The sequence below is a fragment of the Acanthochromis polyacanthus genome, chromosome 9, assembly GCF_021347895.1.
Source record: "Acanthochromis polyacanthus isolate Apoly-LR-REF ecotype Palm Island chromosome 9, KAUST_Apoly_ChrSc, whole genome shotgun sequence".
In the NCBI taxonomy this organism is placed as follows: domain Eukaryota; kingdom Metazoa; phylum Chordata; class Actinopteri; family Pomacentridae; genus Acanthochromis; species Acanthochromis polyacanthus.
The window spans coordinates 5,305,331-5,330,757 of record NC_067121.1 but is presented as its reverse complement, the minus strand read 5'-3'; the positions used below and the strand labels follow the sequence as shown (position 1 = coordinate 5,330,757).

Below are 25,427 nucleotides of genomic sequence, written 5' to 3'. Positions count from 1 at the left end.
CTGCTGAACTGACTTCCTTACACAACAAAACGTCACTGCGCCGCGTTGCATCCTGGTAAGTGGAGTCTGCCGAACTTTGAAGTTGCTAATTTTAACCCGTGAGCCACATATAGCGACTTAATTAACTATGATTGCTGTCATTCTTTGATAATTTTGTTGAAAGCAAAAGAGAAAGTGCTGTCACTTTGAACGTGGTGTATAAATGTTCAGGCGTACTCCCAGAGAAAAACTACAAATCCCACAATCCGTCATCATTACGTAGTCACGTTTAGCAGCGGTCAGTTGCTAAAGGTAAAAAACAGCCGCTTCCGTGTTGTTCTTGTGTTATTCTGGCAAATAAACTCTCGTTAGCGGCGTCGAGGCTCGTCTGACATCCCCGCCGGAGTGTGACTATCATGGTTTTGTGAAGCTGACGGACAGTTTCAGCTTTTTTTCGGCCGAGATGTCGCTGCTGCAGAGCTCAAAGAAAAAAGACAAGCGTATTTTGTCGGGTACCTGCCCAGACCCGAAATGTCAGGCGAGGCTTTTCTTCCCCGCTCACGGCTCCATTAGCATCGAGTGCACGGAATGTGGTCAGCGGCACGAGCAGAAGAACCTGCTGAACGTCGAGGAGGTGACCGATCCAGATGTGGTGCTTCATAATCTGCTCAGGAACGCCCTGCTCGGCGTCACCGGGGCCCCGAAGAAAGGGACAGAGCTGGTGAAGGTAATGGGGCTCTCTAACTACCACTGCAAGCTTCTGTCCCCGGTGCTCACCAGGTACGGCATGGACAAACAAACCGGCAAAGCCAAGCTGCTCAGAGAAATGAACCAGGGTGAGATGTTTGACTGCTCACTGCTGGGAGACAGAGCCTTTCTGATAGAGCCGGACCATGTGTCCACCATGGGCTACGGCAAGGACCGGTCAGGGAGCCTCATATACCTGCATGACACTCTGGAGGAGGTCAAGAAGGCCAATGGCAACAGAGAGTGTCTCATTCCAGTCCACGTAGACGGAGACGGGCACTGCTTGGTCCACGCTGTGTCCCGAGCCCTGGTGGGCAGAGAACTGTTCTGGCACGCCCTGAGGGAGAACCTGAAACAGAACTTCAAGCAGAACCTGGACCGCTATAAGGCCCTCTTTCAGGACTTTATTGATGCTGCAGAGTGGGAGGATATCATCAATGAGTGTGACCCCCTATTCATCCCACCTGAAGGCGTGCCGCTTGGACTGCGCAACATCCACATATTCGGTTTAGCCAACGTCCTCCACAGACCCATAATCCTGCTGGACTCCCTGAGTGGGATGAGGAGTTCTGGAGATTATTCGGCCACCTTCCTGCCCGGGCTGGTGGCTGAGGAGCAGTGCAGGGGGAAAGACGGGAAGCTAAACAAACCCATCTGCATTGCCTGGAGCAGCTCTGGCAGGAACCACTACATTCCCTTGGTAGGAATCAAGAATACGGTGCTGCCCAACCTGCCCGCTCGATTGCTGCCAAAGGCATGGGGCGTCCCTCAGGAGCTCATCAGGAAGTACATCAAGCTGGAGTCAGATGGGAGCTGCGTAATCGGTGGCGACCGCAGCTTGCAAGATAAATATCTGATGAGGCTGGTCAACGCTATGGAAGAGGTCTTCATGGAGAAGCACAGCATCCACCCATCGCTGGTGGCAGACGTACATCAGTACGTCTACAGACGGACCGGTGTGATCGGCATCCAGCCCGAGGAGGTGACGGAGGCAGCCAAGAAGTCAGTGATGGAAAACCGACTGCACCGCTGCCTGATCTGTGGTGCCCTCTCTGAGCTCCACGTCCCTCCAGAGTGGCTGGTTCCTGGTGGAAAGCTCTACAACTTAGCCAAATCCACACACGGCCAACTGCGACCAGACAAGAACTACAGCTTCCCCCTCAACAATGTGGTCTGCTCGTATGACACCCAGAGAGATGTCCTGGTCCCAGATTACAAACTGAGTTCCCTGAACACCTGCAACTGGTGTCACGGCACATCAGTCCGCCACATACGGGGCAACGGCTCGGTGGTTTACCTGGATGGGGACAGAACAAACACCCGCTCTCAAGGTGGGAAGTGTGGGTGTGGCTTCAAGCATTATTGGGATGGGAAGGAGTATGACAACCTGCCCGAGGCCTTCCCCATCACGCTGGAGTGGGGGGGCCGGGTGGTGCGTGAGACAGTGTACTGGTTCCAGTATGAGACTGACCCGGCACTGAACAGCAATGTGTACGATGTGGCTATGAAGCTGGTCACCAAGCACTTCCCAGGGGAGTTTGGCAGTGAGATTCTGGTGCAGAAAGTGGTGAACACCATCTTGCATCACACCGCCAAGAAGAACCCGGATGAGTACAACCCAGTGTCCATCGACGGGGCTCACGTGCAGCGTCTCACCGACGCCACAGAGACTCCACAGGTGGCAGATCCCCAGCCTCCTACTAAGATCATACTGACAGGTCAGAAAGCAAAGACACTTCACAAAGAGGAGCTGACGATGAGCCGGGCGGAGCGCAGCATCCAGCAGAGCATCAGTGAGCAGGCCTTCGTCACTCAGAAGAGACGGACTGACAAACTGAAACAGGAGCAGAAGGGCCAAGGCCGGACATCTTCCCCTGGTGGGTCTCCAGAAACCTCCTCCTCCTCAGCTCCAGCCACGCCCACCAAATCCTCCTCCCCGTCTTCATCGAATAAAGAGAAGAAGATCCGTGTGACCACCAGTGATGGCAGGCAGGCCATGCTGACCCTGCAGGCCCACACCACCTTTTCAGAGGTGCAGAGGAGCATCACAAACCAGTTTGGTGTGCCGCCGGCGCAGCAGTGCATCCGATATGGCTTCCCACCCAAAGAACTGATCCCCCCGAAGGACGGCGAGGAGAACGAGCCGGTGGCGTTGCAGCATGGCGACAGGGTGACAGTGGAGATACTGAGGGGCCCTGAGGACAAGAGCCCAGCGGCCTCCATACCCCGAGCCTCCAGCTCACACTCCGGCCTGCACTCAGTGAAGAACGAAGACTCTGTGACGTCCAGCAGGATGAGCAGCCGGGAACTCCAGGACAGCATCGACCTTGAGATGTCCTCCCTCTGTCTCCTAGCAACTTTGATGGGTAAGAATACATGAGTTTGACATGTAGGCCGCCTCCCCCGAGGTCTCCCGCCTCCTCCAATACAACCTCTGTTAGAAAAACACTGAGTTTAATTCTGAGAGCAGACGTTAATGCAGAGATCAGGTAACGTGAGTGAAGTCACTTTACCAGCTGGACTAAGTCTGTTACTAATGATCACTCTCATTATTGAGCGTTCAGTTTATTGTTTTCCAACTAATTAGTGAAAGAACTGAAGCAAATCTACTCAAAATGACTTGTGCAGTTACTATGAACAGGAAAGCAAAATTTGAAAAGTTGACACTTCAGATAATGTTTGGTATTATTTCTTGAATAACTTTGACAGTTATCAAACAGGTCTGCTGTTCAGATATCAGTGTAATCTTCCTACAACTAGTAAGATTGTTAATTTTTGTCAAATCTGACTTCAGTTCAAGATTTGTCTGAGTGATTTTTTTTTTAAAGAAAATATTGTGGATATCAAACTCTTTTTAAATTCAGAGTTAAAACTCCTGCATTAGTAAGAAGACATGCTGAACATTTTTGGGCTGTTTTTAAACTGTCACTGTAGGGAACTTCTTATTTGAGACGCTCACAGTCGAGTTCCGGCTGCAAAATGTTCCAGCTACATATGACGTTATATAAATTGACTTCTTTATTCTTTTATTGCTTCCTAAAGATTCAAGCAGTTAAAAATATTATGCAGTTGAAAGTGTATGTCAATATGTGGCAAACATTTAAAATAAATTCATTTTGATTTACTGATGATCTAAATAAGAAGTACCTCAAATGAAGGAGAATTTATCAAGGAAACATCTTCAGTTAATCCGATCATTTCATTCAGATTAATGCCACAAAGACAGTTAGTCAGTCAGTATAAACTTAACGTTAAGATGTTCAGATTTTCTGTTTTAATAGATAACTTAAAATTGTGTTGTGTGGGAGTAATATTTTTGTCTTTGGCATTGTTTTGGCAGTTGAGTCCAATATTTAAATGACTGAAACATTTTCAGGTCTCGCAGTTTGTCTTGACCTGAGTTTGCCCACCTGGATTGAATCTGTTTACCTCTTTTGTGTCTTTCTTCTCACTATGCATGTACTCATGCTGCTCATCACACGGTTTAACCCTCTGAACCTCATGCAGTTTTCTGGGTCTTACATTTTTACTGTGGTCTCATTTTTCACTGCAACATAAAGTCCAGCGCCTTGATTGAAACCACATAAGCATGGCTAGAAGTAGAGAGAACTCAACATGTCTATTGTGCAGTTTGACTCCGTTAGAATGGAAAAAAAGACCAAGCAAGAGTTGAATTTGTGTGCTTGGTGTACGTTATCAATACTGGAAAAAATGACTTCAAATGCTGTCGATATTTAACAGGGTGCAGTTTTACAGCTTTGACAATCCCTGAATTTCTTCCACTCCTCTCATGTCACTTCCATAAAGACGTGTCGCCATGCTGAATGTATCTTCCTACAACTTGATCCTCTGTTCACGGTTTTTGAGCCATGCTGCACTTATGGCATCGACCCAGTAGGTTTAATTTTCCTTCTGTTCTCTCTTGTTCTCTGCTCTGTGGAAACACTGCCTGCAGTTCACTTGAAAACTCTGATATTTTCACAGAGTTTAGCCAGTCACGGCAGCTCAGTTTTGCTATGGTACAGCACGTTTTTTGTTGTTTTTTGCTATCTGAGGTTATTTTTTTGAGAATTTTCCACTGAAATACCACAATTGCATGCTTGGATTTAGTTCAGTTCCCAACCAAATAGATAACTGATAATTTTTTGCCGTTTATATTCTTTGTTTTGTTTTTTCTGTTGCCTCTCAAACCTGCCAGTGGACTTGAGGGTTCAGAGGGTTAACAGCAGCGTCTGCTACACAGCGACACAGTACAGTGTTTTGTTTTTATTTCTGGTTGAGAGTGGAAAATAGAAAACCAGTGTCAACAAACCTGTCCAGGTGTGTAGCACACATGCACGCTAGTTTGTGATTAGCCACAGTGGGCAGGTAGATATCAGGCAACAGGCATCAACTCAGCAGCTGATGGAGCTCCCAGGGTTCTGATCAACTGCCATGAACGCTACCAGAAAGAGTGTGAGTGTGAGTGTGTGTGTGTGTGTGTGTGTAATTGTGCTGACTCAGGCATCTCCGTCCCGCCCCGTCTCACCTGCCAACAGGGTCAAAGGTTGCGGCTGCATTCAGATAAACAGATGAGCCGGCCAACAGGCAGCGTGACACACAGCGTCTGTCGATATTCAGGAGGTTTCATCTGCACTCTGAACGCTCGGCAGGCCTGACGCTGCACTTCCCGTCAGCTCAGGGCTTGCGTTCAATAATCCTACTGTCCAAGAAAAAACAAAACATCCGCTCATCAGCCAGCGTCTGCACAGAGTGTCCACACAGCTGACTGTCAGTAGATGCGTCACTGAGCATTTTCAATGTGCAATATCTGCGTTGAACTTACCCTGACATTGACTGTATTCTTTGAATGTGTGGAGAAAAACAAAGCTAAACAAAATGCACAGTCATGCAAGTAAAAGTAAAAATGTGCTCATCCCATCACTGAGCATAGATGTGATGTTGTTCTAATGCTAATGTGATATTTTAAGCACTTTACATTAACCCTCTGGGAGAGTCCTGCACATTTTATTGCTGTTTTTGGTCTTTTCATGAGATTTGCTTCCTCACTGTGGCTCATTTTTCTCTGCACTATGAGCTCCTGCATGTCTATAGAAGCAACAGAACTATGACTAGAAGTAGAGAAAACTCAGAAACGTTAGAATGCCGTTAATCACACAAAAACTGAAGAATCTGGAACATGTAGACCATTTTGTGTCTAACAGGTGTTGCCAGTAAAAAAGTAGTGCTTTTATTTACTATAGATATTGAACTATTTAAGTTTTTACAGCCTCTGCAAACTCTGCACATCCATTCCAGAAACACGTTTCACCATGCTGAATGTATCTTCCAACAACGTGCTCCTACACTGCCTGCAGTTCACCTAAAAACTCTCTTTTGGTCTCGGTTGACTCAATCGTTGCTTCCCAGCTGCATGGAGGAGAACAGATTTTTATTTAGATATTAACAGAATCTGTTTTAAATGCTTTATATTTAGCTTTTTTCAGTGAAGCTCATAGAATATTTTGATTAAGGATCAAAATGTTGAGGTTAGATTTAGGTAAATTTTCACACATTTATCTCGAGGCCTGTCGGAAAGATTCTTTCTGTTTCTACAGTTTCTGGTTGATGAATGGTGTAATTTTGGTGATTTTCTTTTTAACAGCTGACGTGTTTTTCAAACCTGCCAGTGGTTTTTTTTGGGGGGTAGTAAGGGTTAGAATCAGTCATATAAACCACTGATCTCCAGGGGAAAAACAAGGAGTAGAAGAGGCCAGAAGAGTTTGACCTGTATGTATTTATCATGCTGAAGTTGAGGCTTTATTTAACAACGTTTTAATTTTGGGTGCCAATCTGATCACTCAAGTCAAAGCATCATCAGATATCAACAGTGATGCTCTCATCATTGACAGTACAAACCACAAAAACAAGAACTTGTCCTAGACTTTAGTCATTTTATTAGATATTTAACCTCGCTACAGGCTGCTGATGCTTTGACTGATTGTTTTTTTTATGCTCCAACAATCAGTTTCTGCTTTTTCTGTGATCAAGATGTGTGCTGCTGCTGCTCAGTGGTAAGGTGTTACAAAAGCAGCATCATATCATTCTAACACAGACGCATTTTATTATTACAGGGTGTTAAATCGGTAGATACATTTATGCTTCACTGGTAAATCTGTTGGACTCCAATCCTCTGCATCACACAGCACACTCAACAATAACACCATGATGTATTTAGATCATACAGTAATTTATCCAACAAAATCTCTCATTTGACACAGTCAACAAAACAGAAAAAAATCACTCTGTAATAAAATGGAATCAAAATAAGCAACACTACTTCTTTTTAACCTGTAAAATGTTTGTCTTTTTCTAGGTGAAGACGTTTGGTCGTACGCAAAGAAGCTGCCGCACTTATTCCAGCAGGGTGGTGTCTTCTACAACATCGTCAAGAAAGACATGGGTGAGTCGGTTTTCATCAGGACTTTTGGAATAAATCAGCATTCATCGCCTCATGTTACCTGGGGAGGAGGGATCCTACAAAGCAGGTTCGACATAGCCGGGATTTCTTCATGTTTGGCAGCTCTACAAAACCTAAAACCCCAATCAGAGATAACGGGTATCATATTCTTTGTTGCCTAGGTCTAATTCATGCACTCTTGCATTAAGCAGGAAAAGTATTCCAGTAAACTGCTGTGCTATTATTCTAAAAAAGGCCAGAGAGGGATGCTGATTGAAAACTGTTGATGCAGTAAGTGAAGTTATTTATTATCCCACTCAGTAACTCTCAGCACAGCTGCTTATTTCCAACTTAGAGCTGCAAATTAGAGCTCTGCAACTTTTACCGAACTACATTTGTTTAAACACCAACATTGAGGTCAGACCCTGTCCCATAATGCAGGACACATGGAAATCACTTTAGTGTTTTGGTCAGTCAGGGTCAAAGTTATTGGTATTAATTGAATATTCTGTGTTCTTTCTCTGTTTTTCTAATCTGTGTCCGAATAGCTGCAGTATCAGCAGTGTCAAACAGGCTGAGCAGCAACATAAAACCGATTATTACATTTTCTGCATCAAGCTAAATGCCTGTAGGTTCCTGTGCAGCATCATGGTGATGTAGCAGGGTAAAAGGGAGCCATGTTTGTGACACACCTGGCATCAGGCTCAACATGTTTACTAACTATTTAATCTCACACCCATCTTTCTTCTGTAAACCTAAAACATATGCAAACCTTTCCCTCTGAACCCCAATACCAGCGAATAGGTTTAACAAGCATGTTATCTTTAAAAAGTCCACAAAATGACACCATATATCAGCTAAAAACCGTAAAAACAGCAAGAATCATCCCATTTTCAGATCTATTTGTCACATCTGTACATTTTGATTAAAGGTTTTTCAATGTTTGTAAAATAATTAACTCTAGTTCTTTCTTTTTTGTGATTTATGACATTCTGAATGTGTCGTACAGCACAGGAGACATTTCAGAGTTCTCTCTTTTTTCATGGTTGTTCTGTTTCCATGGAGGTGCAGGACTTTATACTGCAGTGAAAAATGAGCCCACAGCGAGGCAGCAAATCTCATGAAGAACAAAAACAACAAAGATTTGATCCAGCTAACAAATATTTGTCGTGTCTCCTAAACTGGATTTCCGATCAGTAAATAAACGTGCCGTCCAGATTCCCACAGTGAACGCAGACGGTTATGGCTCTTATTTACCTGTGGAGCTGTTACAAACTACACAAATGCTTTCAGTCGTTTTTGAAGAACATAAGTCACATTTTTTGGGATTACACCTCGTTAAATGTGATTGTAGTTTCTTTCCTTTTCTAGGACAGTGAACAGAATATCTTTGGGTTGTCGCCAAAAAACTATTTGGGAAACACTGTTTGACATTTTTCACTATTTTCTGACATTTTAGAGGCCAAACAGCTACGACAATGAAACCAGTCGTTAGCTGTAGCCCTGATTGGCTTTCCAATGTGTTTTTAATAGTTTTTGCACAGCAGAGGAGTAAGAACTTATTAGTCAGATCCATTCCTTATAGTTTGGTCATTTAATTAGTCAACAAGAATCAAATGGAGTCTCGTCTCCCTTTAAAACGTGTGAGAAAGACTTCAGACAGGAAAAACACTGTTGTGACTGCAGAGTAAAGCTAATTAGAGAGGCTTAGATGAAAATCAAACTTCAAATAAACTAAAGCTAAGCAGCCTCTAGGTGTCTGTTTCTCACCTGAACACTGACTATTCTCTCTACAGAGCCTGTAAAAACTCTTAACGAAGCGGCCTGTTGTGTCATTATTACTGTGAGGACAGGAGAGAAGTCTGAGCAGGAACGTCACTGTTCATTTAACAGTAACCTGGACTTCAGTTTGGTTTGGCTTTCCTGGGATACATCAGCCATCCTGAAAAAAGTGGCGTTATGAAGCCGGTTCTGCTGCCCGTGTGTTTGCCTTTATCTACGGACATGTTCATATTAGGTGTAAGAGCTGTGGATTATATGCAACATCATCAGTGACATTTGGTTACAATTACAAAAACAGAAGGGAATATGTTTGCTGTGATCATATAATATTAAAGTCTAGAAACCCCAGATAAAAATCAAGATAATAAAGTTAGAAAAAAAAGACTGATACTATATAATTTGTGTTTTAGTAAAAAGAGAGGGTTTTTTTGCTTTCTTGTACAAATATGTGATGCACATACAAATTAAACGTAGTGTCTGTTACTGTTTCTGCTGCCAAAGCAAGCAGAGTATAATTTATAAGCATAAATACTAAATGTAATTAATATTTTATCATTTTTGGACATTTTCAAAAATGAAAACTGAAGATGATTTTCTTACAAAAGGCTGCTGCAGGCTCAGTTCATATTTCTTTCCTTTCAAGCCTTTTTCACTGTATTTGACACATCTCACCTTCCTCCTATCAGAGAGGGAGAGCAGCTACAACGCTCCTCTTAATGAAGCTGTGTGATGGTGGTCTGAACAGTCTAATCCTCTTCTCTTCCAGGCCTGATGGATGGGAAGCACTGCACGCTGCCTCACCTGGCGGGGAAAACCTTTGTTTACAACGCAGCAGAGGAGCGTCTGGAGCTCTGTGTGGACGCTGCTGGTCACTTCCCCGTCGGCCCAGACGTGGAGGAGCTGGTGAAGGAGGCGCTGGTGCAGCTGCGCTCGGAGGCGGCCTCCAGGGGCAGCAGAGAGGGGAGTCCTTCTCACGGCGTCCTGCGGTTGGGCAGCGGCGGCGTCGTCCGCAAGAAGGAGCAGCTGCAGAGCGTCACTGCCTTCCAGGGTAAAGGCCACTCTCTGGGCAGTGCCGGAGGCTCCTCCCCTCCCGAACACCGGCCTATCACACGCCAGCACAGCAGCGGCGTGGACCTGAGTGCCAGCGTCTCCCGAGGACCCCCAGATCTGTCGGACATCCCCGAGGACACCACCAGGGAGCTGGTCCGTATGGCTCCAGGTTTTGTCACCATGAAGGACGGCCGCGGCCTGGACCCCAGCCTGATGGAGCAGCAGCGGAGGAAGCTGCAGGAGATGGTTTCATCCATCCAGGCCTCCATGGAGCGCCACCTGAGAGAGCAACAGAACACCGCCGCCACAGGGGGCGGAGCCAGCCTCGACCGGACAGGTGGGACTAAAAAGGCCACGATCCAGGCAGCGTCTGCGGCCGAACCTGTAGCTGCAGCGGGTGTGACGGCGGCCGGTAAACCAGACGAGAAGACGGAGGAGCCGGAGGAGATGGATAGCCAGGACGCCGGGCAGAGCAACGCCACCGAACCCATGGATCACTCCTGATCAGTCCTGAGCCCCAGCACCGCCCCGCCCTCTCCCCGCCTGGCCGCCATCTGTGGGTCATAACGCCTCAGGTCGGATCCTAAAGCTTTGGTCTTCATCGTGTTGCGTTGTCTTTACTGCATGACTAAAGAGCAGGTCGACCGTCCTCTCCGCTGCAGACTCCAGGTGGGACAACAATCAGTAAGGCGATATACTGCAACACACCGTCTGCAATATATCACCAGTAGTCACAGATCAGTACTGAAGCTGTGGCTGTGTGTGTGTTTATACTGTACGTGCTTTGCTACACACCCTCACCTCAGCTGTGGACGCAACTCCGTTAATAATCAAAACAGTAAATGATTGGTTCTGGCTTTTAAAAGGAATTATTTTGCCTCATTAGAATAAGTTTTCTCTTGGGTTGGTGATGTTTTGTAAACGACTGTCTTGCAGTATATTGCGGTGACAGGATTGCTTTAGCTCTGTGATTCCCACCTGCGGATGTGTAATCCTCTCGCTATAAACAAGCACCGTCGTCCGGGGAGGATGAACCGGTCGGATTCCCGTGTGAGACGCATTCCTGTAGATAGAAGAATCCTCTGAGTCTTAATCCGCCACCAGGTGAGAGCTGCTGGCCGCCGGCAGCGTCCTGCAACCATGCTTCCGTCAAAGTGCACACTCTGAGAGGTGCACCGGCCTCTGTACGCATCAACGCCTTCGTCACCGAAATCTGCTTTTCCACCGTCTGTTAGCCTGAGGAGCGCAGGGAGAACTCTGGATCTGTGTTTGCTTGACTGTCTGACTCTTTCTTGACCTGAGATTTAATATTCTGCCCCTCTAACAGTCACCACTTCAAGTTTAATGTTCCAGGTGAAACAGTGTCCTTGATGTGACGCTTCAGACCAACCTGCACCACCGAGAGGTAGCAAATGACATCTTTGAGGATTAAAAATTAAAGGATGCTCCATCTGCATTTTTTCTCTTTTATAGCTGTGTATTTTTAGGGTTTATGTGTGAGGTTATTAAACATTACATTTTAAACTTCTGTATAGAAGTTTTATTCACTGCCTGACACTCTCCACCCCAAATCCCGCCGGTGGGGTCAAAAGGCATGTTAACTTAAAAAAAAAACTGCAAGAATTAAACTATTTGTCAGAGCCAGAAATTCAGAAGATTTAGACTTTCTTTAGATTTTCAACCTTCCAACAGTGTTTGATTAGATATTTGATGAGGTACCGTTCCATCAGCAGCGTTTGAAATCATAGAATTTACACTGACGTCACATTAAAAAATTTGCAAAAATAGAGTGCATCAGATTCTGTGGAGAAAAAAAAACTAAAAATTCTGCGCTTGTCATCACTATTGAGAAGCCACAACTGCCTCGGCAACACAATCAAAGTCTTCGGCTGAACTGTAGAGGAGTCAAGTGGAAACAAAATGAAAATGTAAGTACTCAAAAACTATAGTTATTCAAGCCACTGTTTCACTATCCAGGGCACTAAAAAACAAAAGTTCCACACATTGGTTCTCGGTTAAAAAAAAACAAAAATTCCCGAGTTTTCTTTGCTTCTCGACATAGGTGTGGTGTTTCCACAGAGCTGCTTTCAGTCAAAAAACAACACAATAATCTTAGGACATACTGAGAAAAACGACCGTCGTATCACCTCTGAACTTTTCACATAATCTGAACGAGGATGTAGTGAGTCGTGAGACTGTAAAAGCACCTTTTCCACGGCAGCGTACACCTGCAGTACGCTGATCAGGCGGAGCACGCCACCTGAACAGTCCTGATGCCAAGCCAAGCCGCAACCTGCAGGGCTGAGAAATGAAGTGCCAAAAAAATGCAGTTTGTTGAATGTCCACCTGAGGCTCCAACAGCCAGTCAGTCACCCTCATGATAAAGTATCAACTTTACAGCAGAAAAAATGAGTTAACAGCCTGGTAGAAAATACTTTTTGGTCTCTGTAGCTAGTTTTCCCGTTTGTGGCACCTATAGGGGGTTAATTTTTATAGAATTCACCCGTTTGTGTTGCACTATTGCTTAAAGTTATGCATAGTTATGTTAATCATGCTCCATCTTTCTTTTGCGACACATTTAACGATAATACAACACACCCTGATCGCTCTGACAGATGCGTGATTCAGAAAAGATAAACGTCTCCCCTGCTACTCATCAGGGCTTCTTGCCATCCCGTGTTCCAGCTGCAGGAAAAGAAGCATGTCGGTGTTGCAGGTTGGTGCTGCAGGTGTTCAGGGCAGAGAGTCAGGAAACAGCTCCCCCATGTGGACAAAGTGTTAACAGTGAATTTCTGAGCAAGTCACAAGTTTGTTCCAATCAGGAGGTGCTTTGAATGTAGACAAAACGTAAGCGTGTTAGTCATCTAAAAAGGCTGGTTTCTCAAAGAAAAAGATGTCAACGTGCAAAGAATTTAAGTGATCAACAGCCCATCATTTGTTTGTGTTTTATTTTACCCTTGTTGTTGTAATGCAGTTAGAGGTGACCAACAGAAACAACCAAACAGCCCCGTTCAAATGGGAATTTTTGTCTTCAGAGGTGGAGGTTTTAAAGTATGACAGATGTTAGTAATCTGTCACCCCCTCCCCAGTGGTCGATACAACTAAACCCACCTTGTTTTTCCAGTGTCCTCACTGCTTCCACCTGAATTTAAATCCCATCCTTTCATTTTAATGTTTTCTTCTCCCTGTTTTTCATCATCATCACCATCTTCCCATTTGGATGGGGCTTAAGGGTGTAAAAAAAAAAAAAAAACCTGTTTATGAGGTTTTCTTTTCGCTGAGTAAACAACACAAAGTCCCTTTGCTGTCATCCTTTGGGTTCAACAGCTGCTGCAAAACTTTAAAATGCAGAATGTGCCCAAAGAAAAACCAGGTTAAAAATTTCACTCCAATTTAAAACCAATTCCTCCACAGGCCTTTGTGCTTTGATTCTATGCAAAAAAATTTACTGAACTTCTAAATCGGAATATAAAAATACTACCCATGAGAATCCCACCTTTGTGTTGATTTACAGAGTCCACGCTTGACTTTTGCTTTTCTGCAGCTATGGAAACAAAATACAAGCAACAAGATATCTATAGAAGCATCTAATCACAGTTTTTAGGGTTTTTATGTTTATTGCTGATGTACACTACCGTTCAAAAGGTTTGGGGTCACTCAGAGAATTCCATGTTTTCCATGAAAACTCCCACTTTTATCCATGTGCTGACATAACTGAACCATCAATGAGCCTTTCAACACCATTAGCTAACACAATGTAGCATTAGAACACAGGAGTGATGGTTGCTGGAAATGTTCCTCTGTACCCCTATGGAGATATTCCATTAAAATCAGCTGTTTCCAGATAGAATAGTCATTTAGCACATTAACAATGTCTAGACTGTCTTTCTGATTCATTTAATGTTATCTTCACTGAAAAAAACTGTTTTTCTTTCAAAAATAAGGACATTTCTAAGTGAGTCCAAACCTTTGAACGGTAGTGTATATGTTCAGTAAGAATCCTAAAAGCTGCTGTTTTTTATCAGAGCAACATGGGAATAAATGCAGATAAGCAACAGATCTTTAAACGTGTGTTTTAAGAAATGTCCTCGGAGACGTTTTATCCTGCAGCTACAAACCACACGGCGTGGCCAGAAGGACATGAACTGTTCCATACTGGTGCTTCAGTCACAAAACCTAGAAATCCCGCTTTCCAGAAAGCTGACCACCGGGTCGAAGCATGTCATGTTGCTTCTGAGTTTACCAGAAATCTACTGGATAACATTTGAACGTTTCTCAAGTTGTGATTAGATGCTTGTAATGAAATCTGCAGCTGTTTCCAGCCTGCTTTGTGGTTTTTCTCACCATTTTGTTTTGGAGTAAATGCTTCTTTCTTGCTCAGTTGGTCAGATTGATGTCGCTCCCAAGTCTGTACGGTAAATATGAGCGGCTGGTTAGCTTAGCTTAGCATTAAGACTGGGAACTGGCTGAGTGGATCTTACTATCAGCAGCTGTCGGCTCACTGATGGACATGGTGTTTCTAAGTTGTTTAAGCTGAAGTGTGAAAGACAGACCTGGGAGTGCTTCAATCTTTCCAAATAAGAAAACATGTTCCCCAAAGGGTCAAACCTTTGCTTTAAAATGACAAAGATGAAAGTCAGTTTACACTTTTTGTTGCCAACAAATTGTTTCTTCACATTTCCATGTTGCTCTTGAAATGACGACAAATGATCTTGTTGGAAGAACTCATCATCATTAGGCCTTAAAAATTATTAATTTTATACAAACAAATTTGCTTTACATTTAGATTTTTTTTATCTGTACCTGTTTTACCTTAAACTGTCTCTTATTTTAACTGAAATCTTCATTTTGATCTTAAAACTCTCAGATGTTTTGTTTTCTGGTTTGAGCAAAAATCTCACTTTCAAACTGTGAATCCCAGTCGTATCTTTCAGCTCTGAAGTTTATTTTGCTGTTGAGGTGAACAAATGTAAGACTTAGCACTTTGTTTGAGGAAAAAGAGGGAACGTTAGCGTAGCATTCTCATATTAACTGAACCTGATCATCAGTCAGTCAGTCTGAGAGGAAACTGGTTGGTTGGACGAATCAGAAGGAAGAAGAGTTTGTTCAGACCCGACGACACTGCTGTAACACACTTGAAGTTTTTTCTTTGTGACTGCTGTACTAATGACATGAATTGTAATCCAGTTGTATAATAGTATATATTGTAGTATATTTGGACCTGTACAGAAACACAGATTGTTCAGTTTCTTCAGTTAAATTTCTTTTGTTAACTTCTCTCTGGTTTGCTAATAAAATATTGATGATACACGGCTTCGACATTGCTGTTTGCATGTGTGATGAATTTTCAACCCCGACAATAAAATCACTTCCTTCACTTGTTTTTGTATTTTGTCGTCACTGACAGATTTTTGTGTTTGTTCACGTTTGATACTAAATCATTTTATCTGTGTTCCATTTTTAAAAGTTTGAATGTCTTTTTAATGTTCCAGAAAGAGGATCGCTTCAGTTTTCTAACAAAAATCAACCTGGAGAGAAAAGCAAGATCACATGTGCTTTTGTGTTAGAGTCCGGCTGCATGATAATAAATAGTTTAAATGACAGAATCATCTGATCGCTCTGCAAGTAAATCATCACTGAACCAGTGAGACCAGCTCAGTGCTTTGATTATTAGACATTATTGATGTGAGTTTGAACACAATGCACGTCAGCATATCCATGAACATGATCTCCAACAACGAGGAGGACAATTTTGATGGAGATCACCCACCTGGAGGATTGATGCAGAGACAACAGCCTCCTCCTGACCATCAGCAAGACCAAGGAGCTGATGGTGGACTACAGCAAGAAGCAGCAGACGGCATACCACCCACTCAGGATCAGCGGGACAGAGGTGGAGAGCTTCAAGTAGCTGGTTCTGTCACACCCTGGTGAAGAAAGCGCCACAGCATCTCTACCGCCTCAGTTGCCTGAGGGACTTTAAGCTCCCTCTCAAGGTGCTCAGGAACTTCTACACCTGCACCATTAAGAGTGTTTTGACTGGGAGTATCCCGACCTGGATAGGCAGCAGCACCCAACAGGAGTTCTTGGCCCTGAGGATGGTGGTCCACTCAGCTGAGCACCCTCAGAACCACCCTCTCCAACCTGCAGGACATTTACAACAAACGCTGCAGGTTAAAGGCCACCCACCCCAGCCACAGACTGTTCTCTGTGCTGCCACCAGGGCGGCGATAGCGCTGCCTAATGGCAAACACAGAGAGGATGAGGAGGAGTTTCTTCCCACAGGCTGTCAACCTGCTGAACCTGAAACAATAGACTCAATAGACAATCAACCTGCAACCTCTTTTCAATATTCATTCAATTTTACCTTGTATAGGTATACATTATTTGCACTAATTCACTTAGATTTATATTTGTTTTGCTAATTTCTTTAATTCTATCTATCCGTCTGTCTGTATATACACATATTCCTTGTGTGTCTGTATTCTTTTTCTTATTTTAATTTGGGACAGGTGCACAATGCATCTCACTGTGCATTACACTATGTATAATTGTGTTTGTGATAAATTAAGGTCTTGAGTCATATTGATTTAAACTACATTTCCCACAACCCCTGTTTTAACCTTGGACTATCCTGTAGAGAAGCTAATGCAGTTGCCATAAATTCATGCATGTTGAATTTTTAAATTGAGCCGTCTTATAAAAAGCTGCAGCTGCATCCGATACAAACCAGAAAATGATTTTATTTACTTATTTGTATAAATTTTTTTTTGCAAAGAACCACCACGGGAATACATCAGATTTTACAAGATGAACAGGACTGTATGTAGTTTACACACGTGAAGCTAGCAAGACATTTTCCATCATTAGAAGAAAATATACTGGCTTTCAAAGTTCTTGTTCAGACATTTAATCGGGTAGCACCAGCGCCTCTGTCCTCTCAAGTTTGGTAGACACTGATAACCAACATGGAATTAATGATGAGATCTTTCCTCAGAAGTATGAGATGCCTCTAACTCTCTTACTTTTGCAAATGCAGTGTTCTTCTGTAAGAGTCACCAAGTATCCATTGGACAGTTTCACATCTTCAAACTGATTGTACAATCTGGCACAGATGGAAACCAGATTTTAATGCAATAAAGTCACATGATCATCGTTTAAACACAGCTTGTAGGTGCGTTTTTCTGAAATATCTATTTTTAACCTTAATAAATTCTTAGACGTTTTTCAAGCTTGGCTCCCACAGATGTCTCAGGAATACAGGGTGACCCAAAAGTTTGGAAACAAAGTTTAACTGCAGTGTCTATTTCAGTTGGGGGTGCATGAAGTATCTCTTATTTTACCCATTATTGTTATACCATAATAAAATAACTTAAAAACATAGTATTTGCCAAGTGCAAAAACTCAGAAGAAAATGAATAGAACCATAAGGTCCAGGTATGCTGGAGCATAACTTCAAAATGCAGGCCATCAGTGTCAGATTTCAAAACTCTTGATGGTAAAGTATCTGACAGTTTTGATTTTTTTAAACATCCAAAAGTACTATGAGGCAACATTTACTGGCCAGTCTGAGGAACCTTCCTAAGCATTCTACAATTCTACAATTTCATTTAGCAGACGCTTTTGTCCAAAGTGACGTACAACACAAGCAAGAATTCAGACATAAGGAAAAATCTGTAGTAAGTGCAAAAGTGCTTCAGCATAAATGAAGGTACATTCCAGAAGATACCAGTGTAACCAGGTGGTGGAAACGTTCACGTCTTTGTATCAGAAACAAACATGAACATGTCGAAATATGTTTGTTTTACACTAATCTGATACTCTTCTGAATACATCTGTGGTACTGATTTATTGAAATAACATTATATTATTTGGATTATAGACTTTTCATTTGTTTCCAAACTTTTGGGTCACCCTGTACAACATCTCCCCTGTGCGAGTCCTCGTGTGACTCTTCAGTGCTGATGCATACTTAAATCGTTCTCCACAGGTGTTTCAGGGAAAGGCTTTTCACCTGTGTGAGTTCTTAAGTGGCGCAACAATTGGCCACGTTGAGCGAAATTTTTCCAACAGTTTTCACAAGAATACGGTTTCTCACCTGTGTGAGTTCTCATGTGGCGCAACAGATTACAACTTTGACTGAAACGTTTACCACATGCTTCACAAGAATACCGCTTCTCACCTGTGTGAGTTCTCATGTGGCCCAACAAATGACCACTTCGGCTGAAATTTTTCCCACATGTTTGACAGGAGTATGGCTTCTCGCCTGTGTGAGTTCTCATGTGGACCAGCAGGTTATCAGTACTTCTGAAACTTTTACCACACATTTCACAAGAATATGGCTTCTCACCCGTATGGATTCTTTTGTGATATTTAAATGATGACACTTCACTGAATCTTTTCCCACAGGTGCTGCAAATATATGGCTTCTCACCTGTGTGGATTCTGTAATGTCTCTTCATTTCACAGTTTTTCTTAAACGCTTTTCCACAAACGTCACATTTTACTTTCTTTTTCCCTGTGTCAGTATGACAGTGACTCCCTGACATGGGAGAGTTTCCTACATGCATGCTTCCTTCTTGATCTGGGCTTTCAGCTATAGAAGAGGTGTGAGAGAGCATCTGGTCACTGTTTGGTTCCGGTTCACTATGATAATTTTCGTCGTAAGTAGGAGTCACCAAAAATGTTTCAGCCTCCAGTTTTAATATAAGCTGCTCTCCCTCTTGACTGCTGCAAAGCCCCTCCTGGCTGGTGCAGAGCTCCTCCTGTTCCTCTTTAATCTGTGGATGTTCTTGGTCCTCCTGGTCCAGACTGGTGCAGAGCTTCTCTTGTTCCTCTTCAATTTGCGGAAGCTCTGGGTCCTCCTGGTCCACATTGTAGTTTCTCTCCTGGTCAGCAAGAATCTCCTGCTTGCAGACATGTTGCTGTGAGAGGCCTGGGGCGACCAAGGAACACAAGAAAAGGGTACTAATACAATGATAGAAAGAAAGGTGTGAACAAGCATTTCCTAGTTTAAATCATTAGTAGGATGTTGCAGAAATGTGATAAATTATTTGGTTGTACCAACGTGTGGGGCTCTGGAGTTCTGACACTCTTGTTTGCAAAGCTCAGTGTACAAAATATTCAGGCAGCAGCCTCCTACTTTTAGTTGATCTTCACAGTTTTCAATTAAAATAAAAAACAGGAGGCAAAGTTTGCTGTCGTCCACTAACAGTAATTCCAGAATGTCAATTAATAACAGCGTACTAAGAGGATGGATTTATAATTAGAATTTTATTAATACTTACAGACATCACAGGAGAAGTGATACAAGCATCTCCGCATAAATAGGTATTTTTATGCACATATTAGTCCGTAATGCCACAGGATCATTAAGGATCCGCTGCTAAGAGCACTGAGTATTTTTGTGTATATCATGCAGATACGAATGTTTGTAGCTATTCAGTCAAATCTATTGGAAAAAAAGCTGATCTTTTGTGCCTGGAGTAACATCAAACCTGTCAGGCTGTTGGTAAAAGTTTAAACTCTGCAGGTGCGTGAGAGAATGACCGATATTATTGGTCAGCTGATACTGGTTTATAACAGATACACATGTAGCATATGTTGTCCATTTATTTTCTTTACACACACCAGAGCATTGGAAAACATGCTTGGGGTAATTTAGAAATAGTGTTTTCTCAAAGTATGTCCAGTAGAGCAGCTCTGTACTGTCAGCCCTGTCTGCAGCACATGTAGCAGAGCAGACTGTGCATCACAGCTGTGCAGAAGGTGGTGCTGACTTAAGTGATGTCTTCAAGGTAAGTTTGTGAAATATAATAAACAGCTCATCATTTGTCCTTGCCAGTTTAATGCAAACATAATCCATGTATATTTATATATTTAAAGAATACTGACGTATAAATTGGAATTTCGTACCCCGGAAAAATGAATTGATCAGTCACGCTCCAGATCACACCTGGCTTTAATAATCAGCAAAGTTAAATCTAAAATTTGTGTCTAATCGAAGTTGAAAGCATTATTTTGATATTCTCTGTGCTTGTAGCCTAGGCATGTAATCAGAGCTGAACTCAGGCTAACATGATTAGCTTTGATATGAAAATCCTCACATGTGCATGGGACATGATTTTGAACATCTAATCATTGAATTCTTACAAGCAAGAAGTCTTTTGTATTTTCAAATTTGACTCTAAAAGCAAATGACTGCTGACATTATTCCAGCTCTGGCATTGATTAGACAGACTGGCCACGGTGGCTAGGCTAACCACAGGAATGTTAGCATGGCTGAGTACAGAAATTCCAAACACTATGAACACATGTTCTGTTTTCTGCCAGCTGGCCAGCTTTTCATCGTTACAGACAACAGTTAACCGATAGCTTTGTCAGTTAGCCCCGCTAGCATGTTAGCTGTCAGTCTGTGCTCCTGTTACCTCCCAGTTCCATCCCATGTTTCTGAACTCTGTCGTGACTTTATAACTCTGCCAGTTCCTCTTGTGTCTTATGACCATCACAGTTCTACATACCTATAGTGTGTAGCGTTATTTCGGGTTTCCAGATGTTATCCAGCAGTCTGCGCTGACGGTCGATCTCCTCCTCGTACTGGACGATGGTTTTTTCAAACTCTGCGAATATTTCTTCGGCAGCAGCAGTTAGTCGCTCACTGATCAACTCTCTCAGATACCGAACCGAAGACATCGTTACTTCAACTAATGAAATGCCTACCTGCAACAGGACAACACTGCCGTCATTTAAAAATTTCCACACATCAGTAAAGCTAACGCTGCTAGCGCTTTCAGTTTATTTTTTCCGGGTGTCTTCTTCTTCGATGGCTTCAAATAAAGTTTGCAGCAGACTTGAAACAGCAGAGGCATGCTGCTGCCATCCACAGGTCATTAGTAGAGTTGCATTGATACACTTCAGTCCTTATGTAGAATCCAGTACAACTTATCACAACAAGAAAAGCACTGAGAGAGCGCAGTACTCCGCCAAGACTATTCATTCCCTGACCTTGTGCTGAGCACAGTGTCTTACGCATGTGTACATTTTTGTATGAATACTGTGACAGGTTCGCTGTCCGTGGGTCCACTCAATACACACACACCCAGGTTGTCGGGGAATATCGTTTATTCCATAATTACTTAGCGTTCATCACAGTCCGCTGTCTCTCAGTTCACGCAGCCTCCGCTGTCTCTCGGCTGTTCCTCTCATCGCACCCCTTCTTCTCTGTCCGCCCGACTTTTATTCTCCGCTCCGGCTGCTACTGCAGGGATAATTAGGTCAGCCGATTACCACCACCTGTGCCAATTACCTTGACGCTGCTTCCACGCTCCCCTCCACACCTCTCTCCCCTGCAGCTGAGCTCTCCCACGCCCGTCGCCACAAATACCTAATCATGTGACCGGTCACCGTTAATTGATGGGACTTGAAAAGACCCTCACAATTTAATCAATTGTTCCTTGTATCATTTCCAGTAAGTCAGCAGTGGTGGATTTTTAGTAGGATCGTAATCGTGTGATCGTCAGCAGGCAACTGACAAAGCATTCGCTTGATGTCATGGTTACGGTGACGCCATGCTGGCTGCTGTATCTCGCATAGGGAATTCTGAGAACAATCTGTGGATCCAGATTATAATCCGCATCACTGCCAAAATCTCATGAGGTGGTCCTGAAAATTTCATCCAAATATGTTGTTCTGTTTTTGAGTAATGTTGCACACAGACAGACAGATTCATACACAAACATACACCAATTGTCACATAACTCCGATGCGTTTCTTGGTGGAGTAATGATCGAGTTAGTCATTTATGTTGTTTCACAGTGTTCTGTGTTGTGCATTGATTTCAGTGAATGGCCTGCTTACATGGGGCTTCTCTCTGTGTGGCAGTTTTCCATTAAAGTGTGATTCATAGTTGTTGCCCACAGGAGCACGGTTCTTCAAGGGGCTTGACAAATGTTTGCTATTAATCCTGGCGTCGTCTCTGTAGCACAGAATGGAGGCTGTTCGTTTCGTTTCCCGTAGCGGACGACTTATATCAGCAATCCAGATCTGGTGAGTCAGACTGAACCCCACCGTTCAATGCCATCCCAGCAAAAAAACAAAACATTTGAGGCACATAACTTTCCTCCGATCAATATTACAGGCAATGTTTCTTTATGTCCACAAAACAGTCTGTGTTGGAGTGCCCAGATAGCTTCACTGGTTGAATGGATGACCCATAAACAGGGGTTATATTCCCCAATGCAGCGGCCTGGCTTCAATTCCCACTCATGAACCTTTGCTGCAGATCTTCTCCCTATTTTCCTGTCTGTCTACTAAAACACGCCCCGCCTTTCCACCATCCTGCGCAGCAGCTACTGCTGAGTACTCTGTAATCAGGGTGATGGAGATGGTTTCTCCAGTTTGAAACACTGCTTCCTTCACTCCTCTCTCAATGTATCTGTCTTCTCTGTCCAGACTGTTGACATTGTTGTCTTCGAAGGAGTGTCCTTACCTTTGAGATGCAGGTAAACCAAAAAAAAAGCTTTGCTTCTTTGTCCTAAAGCACTGAGGGTTGTGACATGAATGACTGTCTACACCATCCATCCATCCTCCATACGCCGCTTTATCCTCACTAGGGTTGCCGGGGGTGCTGGAGTCTATCCCAGCTGACTCGGGCGAAGGCAGGGGACACCCTGGACAGGTCGCCAGTCTGTCCTGTCTACACCAACACAAGGCAATATTATTTTTCAAGTTAAAAAAAAAATCACATTTACATAAATGACATCTCTGTTGAAATCACAGAGTCATAATTTTATTTCCAGTCCACTGCGACATTAAACCACATCAAATGTTCCCACAAAGCACCAGAGAGAATTTTTGAACGTGACACATTTATTGATTGAAATAGCAGTCACTGATTAAGAACAACATAAAACACTGCAAAATTACACAGTCTACAGATAACAGTAGAAGCAGTGAGGTACATTTTAGATCCACTTTCAAATGAAAAACTATTTTCCGTAGCAGCCGGTTGAAGTGAAGCTACTTTATCTTGACTCTTGGTCAAACCTACACTTGACACTATAAGTGCATTGGAAGCTATAGCTGTTAATTAATCTTAGTGCAAGTCCAATTTTTGCCAGTGTAATATATTAAGTATAAACGTGATTAACAGAAAATTAGTTGACTTAAATTACAACAACCTGAAAATGGATCTTATTTAATTGAAGTATTTAAATTTGTAATTTGTTTGCCATTTAGATGTAATCTGGGGCTTATGATGAAAATGATGCTGTTCTTAGAGGCTCAGTTATTTCCCACTCCTATGAATACAATTGGTCAATAAGAGAGAATTGCATTGATCAAACTACATCATATCACACTTAAACCTCAAACCCAGCAAGTGGAATGCAAAGTTAAAAACACGTCTAACATTTTATAATGGATATTTTTGCTGTGTTGTCTCATATATCATTCATCTTTTCAACAAAGGAGAAAAAGCTATTGCACTTTTCTGTCTACGACTTTTCACCCATGTGAGTTCTCATGTGGACAGCCCAATTATCACTTCGACTGAAACTTTTGTAGCATGTTTCGCATGAATACGGCTTCACACCTGTGTGGACTGCTGTATGCTTTTTAAGGGCTGATAACTCAGCAAATTTTGCCCCACATATGTTACAGAGGAAAGGTTTCTCACCTGTGTGTTTTCTCGTGACTTTTCAACACTGATGCAAGACTAAATCTTTTTCCACAGGCGTTACAAGAGTAAGGCCTCTTACCCGTGTGTGTTCTCATGTGAACAGTCAAGTTACTCGTTTGAGTGAAACTTTTCCCACATATTTTGCAAGAATATGGCTTCTCACCTGTGTGGACTGCAACATGCTTTTTTAATGCTGACAACTCAGTAAATCTTTTCCCACGTGTTACAAAGGTAAGGCTTCTCACCTGTGTGGGTCCTTTTGTGAAGTTTCAGGTGAGCGCTAAAACTGAAACTTTTCCCACACGTTTCACAAGAATGGGGCTTTTCATTTGTGTGAGTTCTTATGTGACTGTTCAGTGTTGATGCATCTGTAAATTTTTCGCCACAGGTGCTGCACAGACAAGGCTTCTCACCTGTATGAGTTCTCATGTGGCGCAATAAACTACCACATTGAGTATAACTTTTCCCACATATTTTGCAAGAATATGGTTTCTCACCTGTATGAATTTTTTTGTGAATTTTCATCGCCGGCATCTGATGGAATCTTTTCCCACAAGTGTTGCATGCATATGGTTTCACATCTGTGTGGAATCTCTTGTGGACAGACAATTGGTTGCTACTTCTGAAATTTTTCCCGCATGCTTTGCAAGAATATGGCTTTTCGCCTGTGTGGATCCTTGTGTGGACTTTCAGGTGAGCATTACAGCTGAAACTTTTCCCACATGTTTCACAAGAAAATGGCTTCTCACCTGTGTGGATTCTGTGATGTCTCTTCAATTGGTAAATATCCTTAAAGGCTTTTCCACAAACATCACATTTCATGGACTTTTTTCTTGTGTCAGTATCACAGTGACTTTCGAAAACAGGAGATATTTCTACATCACTACTGTGGCTGCTGTGTCCATGATGTCTCACCTTTGACTCCAGCTCCACAGCTGCAGGAGAGCTGTGACAGTGAAGTGGGTCAGGGGCATTACTTACTGAACGCCCCTCGTACACCAAACATGAGGTCCATTCACGCGTCTTCATCATTGCCAGATCTTTTGTACTCCTTGAATCCCACGTATTTCCCCTCTGGGTCAGGAAATTGTTGGTGTATGTATTCAACACAGCATGATGGCAGTGGCCGTCTCACGTGCTTTCCTAATGTCTGCCCGCGATGCAGATACAGGGTGAAAGCTCGGTAGGCCATCAGTCTGCTTTGTCTGAAACAGTCACAGAATTATAGGAATTATAATTAGGGCAAAGCTGTACAGGTCAAATCAACAAAAACAAATCCATACCTGTGAAACCAACAAACATTGGACATTTTGTTAAAAAAAATCCTAACTATAAGGCTTAAAGCAGACAGTGCTTCTGTGAGCTAACTTTTACATTAACAACCTTACATGACAATGAGAAAACAGCAAATCTGCATATTTAAGATCAAAGCAATAAAAAATTGTCACTTTGCCTGTGTAGGATAATGTTTCTCCACCAATATTAATGTAGGGTTAATGTTTGCTCAAATGGGGTTAATTAAGGGTTTTATATAGAATTATTATATAGTCTACCTGATATTTGACCAGCGAAGTATTTAGATTAGACAAATATAATAATTAGCCTATGAAACACTTCTTGGTGCGCTGTCAAGAAGAGCTTCAGGAATCATAAGGGGAATTATTTAGCTTGAGAGGTTATGTATAAAATTGAGGTAGCTGGAATCTATACAAGTTAGGGACCAAGATGTGAACAACAAAACAATTGAGGCAC

General features: G+C 42.8%; 2 protein-coding genes across 2 annotated transcripts; one reads left to right on the top strand and one right to left on the bottom strand.

Annotated features, from left to right (window-relative positions):
* Positions 1-268: 268 nt before the first annotated feature.
* vcpip1 (valosin containing protein (p97)/p47 complex interacting protein 1) lies at positions 269-15,374 on the top strand. Its single transcript, XM_022222776.2, has 3 exons — positions 269-3,092; positions 7,082-7,168; positions 9,714-15,374. The coding sequence occupies exons 1-3, from the start codon at positions 443-445 to the stop codon at positions 10,499-10,501; spliced, it is 3,525 nt and encodes a 1,174-aa protein (XP_022078468.2). The 5' UTR covers positions 269-442; the 3' UTR covers positions 10,502-15,374.
* Positions 15,375-16,715: 1,341 nt separating this feature from the next.
* Positions 16,716-20,835, bottom strand: LOC110972393 (zinc finger protein ZFP2-like). The gene is made up of 2 exons (XM_022222777.2): positions 20,518-20,835; positions 16,716-18,932 (listed from the first exon to the last, which is right to left on the bottom strand). Exons 1-2 carry the CDS (start codon positions 20,687-20,689, stop codon positions 17,953-17,955), a joined length of 1,152 nt encoding a protein of 383 aa, XP_022078469.1. The 5' UTR covers positions 20,690-20,835; the 3' UTR covers positions 16,716-17,952.
* Between the last annotated feature and the right edge of the window lie 4,592 nt (positions 20,836-25,427).

Bases quoted from the DNA above. Each gene is read 5' to 3' on its own strand.
- vcpip1 (XM_022222776.2), top strand. From the start codon at position 443: ATGTCGCTGCTGCAGAGCTCAAAGAAAAAAGACAAGCGTATTTTGTCG. The intron at 3,093-7,081 runs GTAAGAATACAT...GTCTTTTTCTAG, and splicing joins TCTCCTAGCAACTTTGATGG to GTGAAGACGTTTGGTCGTAC. The intron at 7,169-9,713 runs GTGAGTCGGTTT...CTTCTCTTCCAG, and splicing joins CATCGTCAAGAAAGACATGG to GCCTGATGGATGGGAAGCAC.
- LOC110972393 (XM_022222777.2), bottom strand. From the start codon at position 20,689: ATGTCTTCGGTTCGGTATCTGAGAGAGTTGATCAGTGAGCGACTAACT. The intron at 18,933-20,517 runs GTATGTAGAACT...TGGTCGCCCCAG, and splicing joins AATAACGCTACACACTATAG to GCCTCTCACAGCAACATGTC.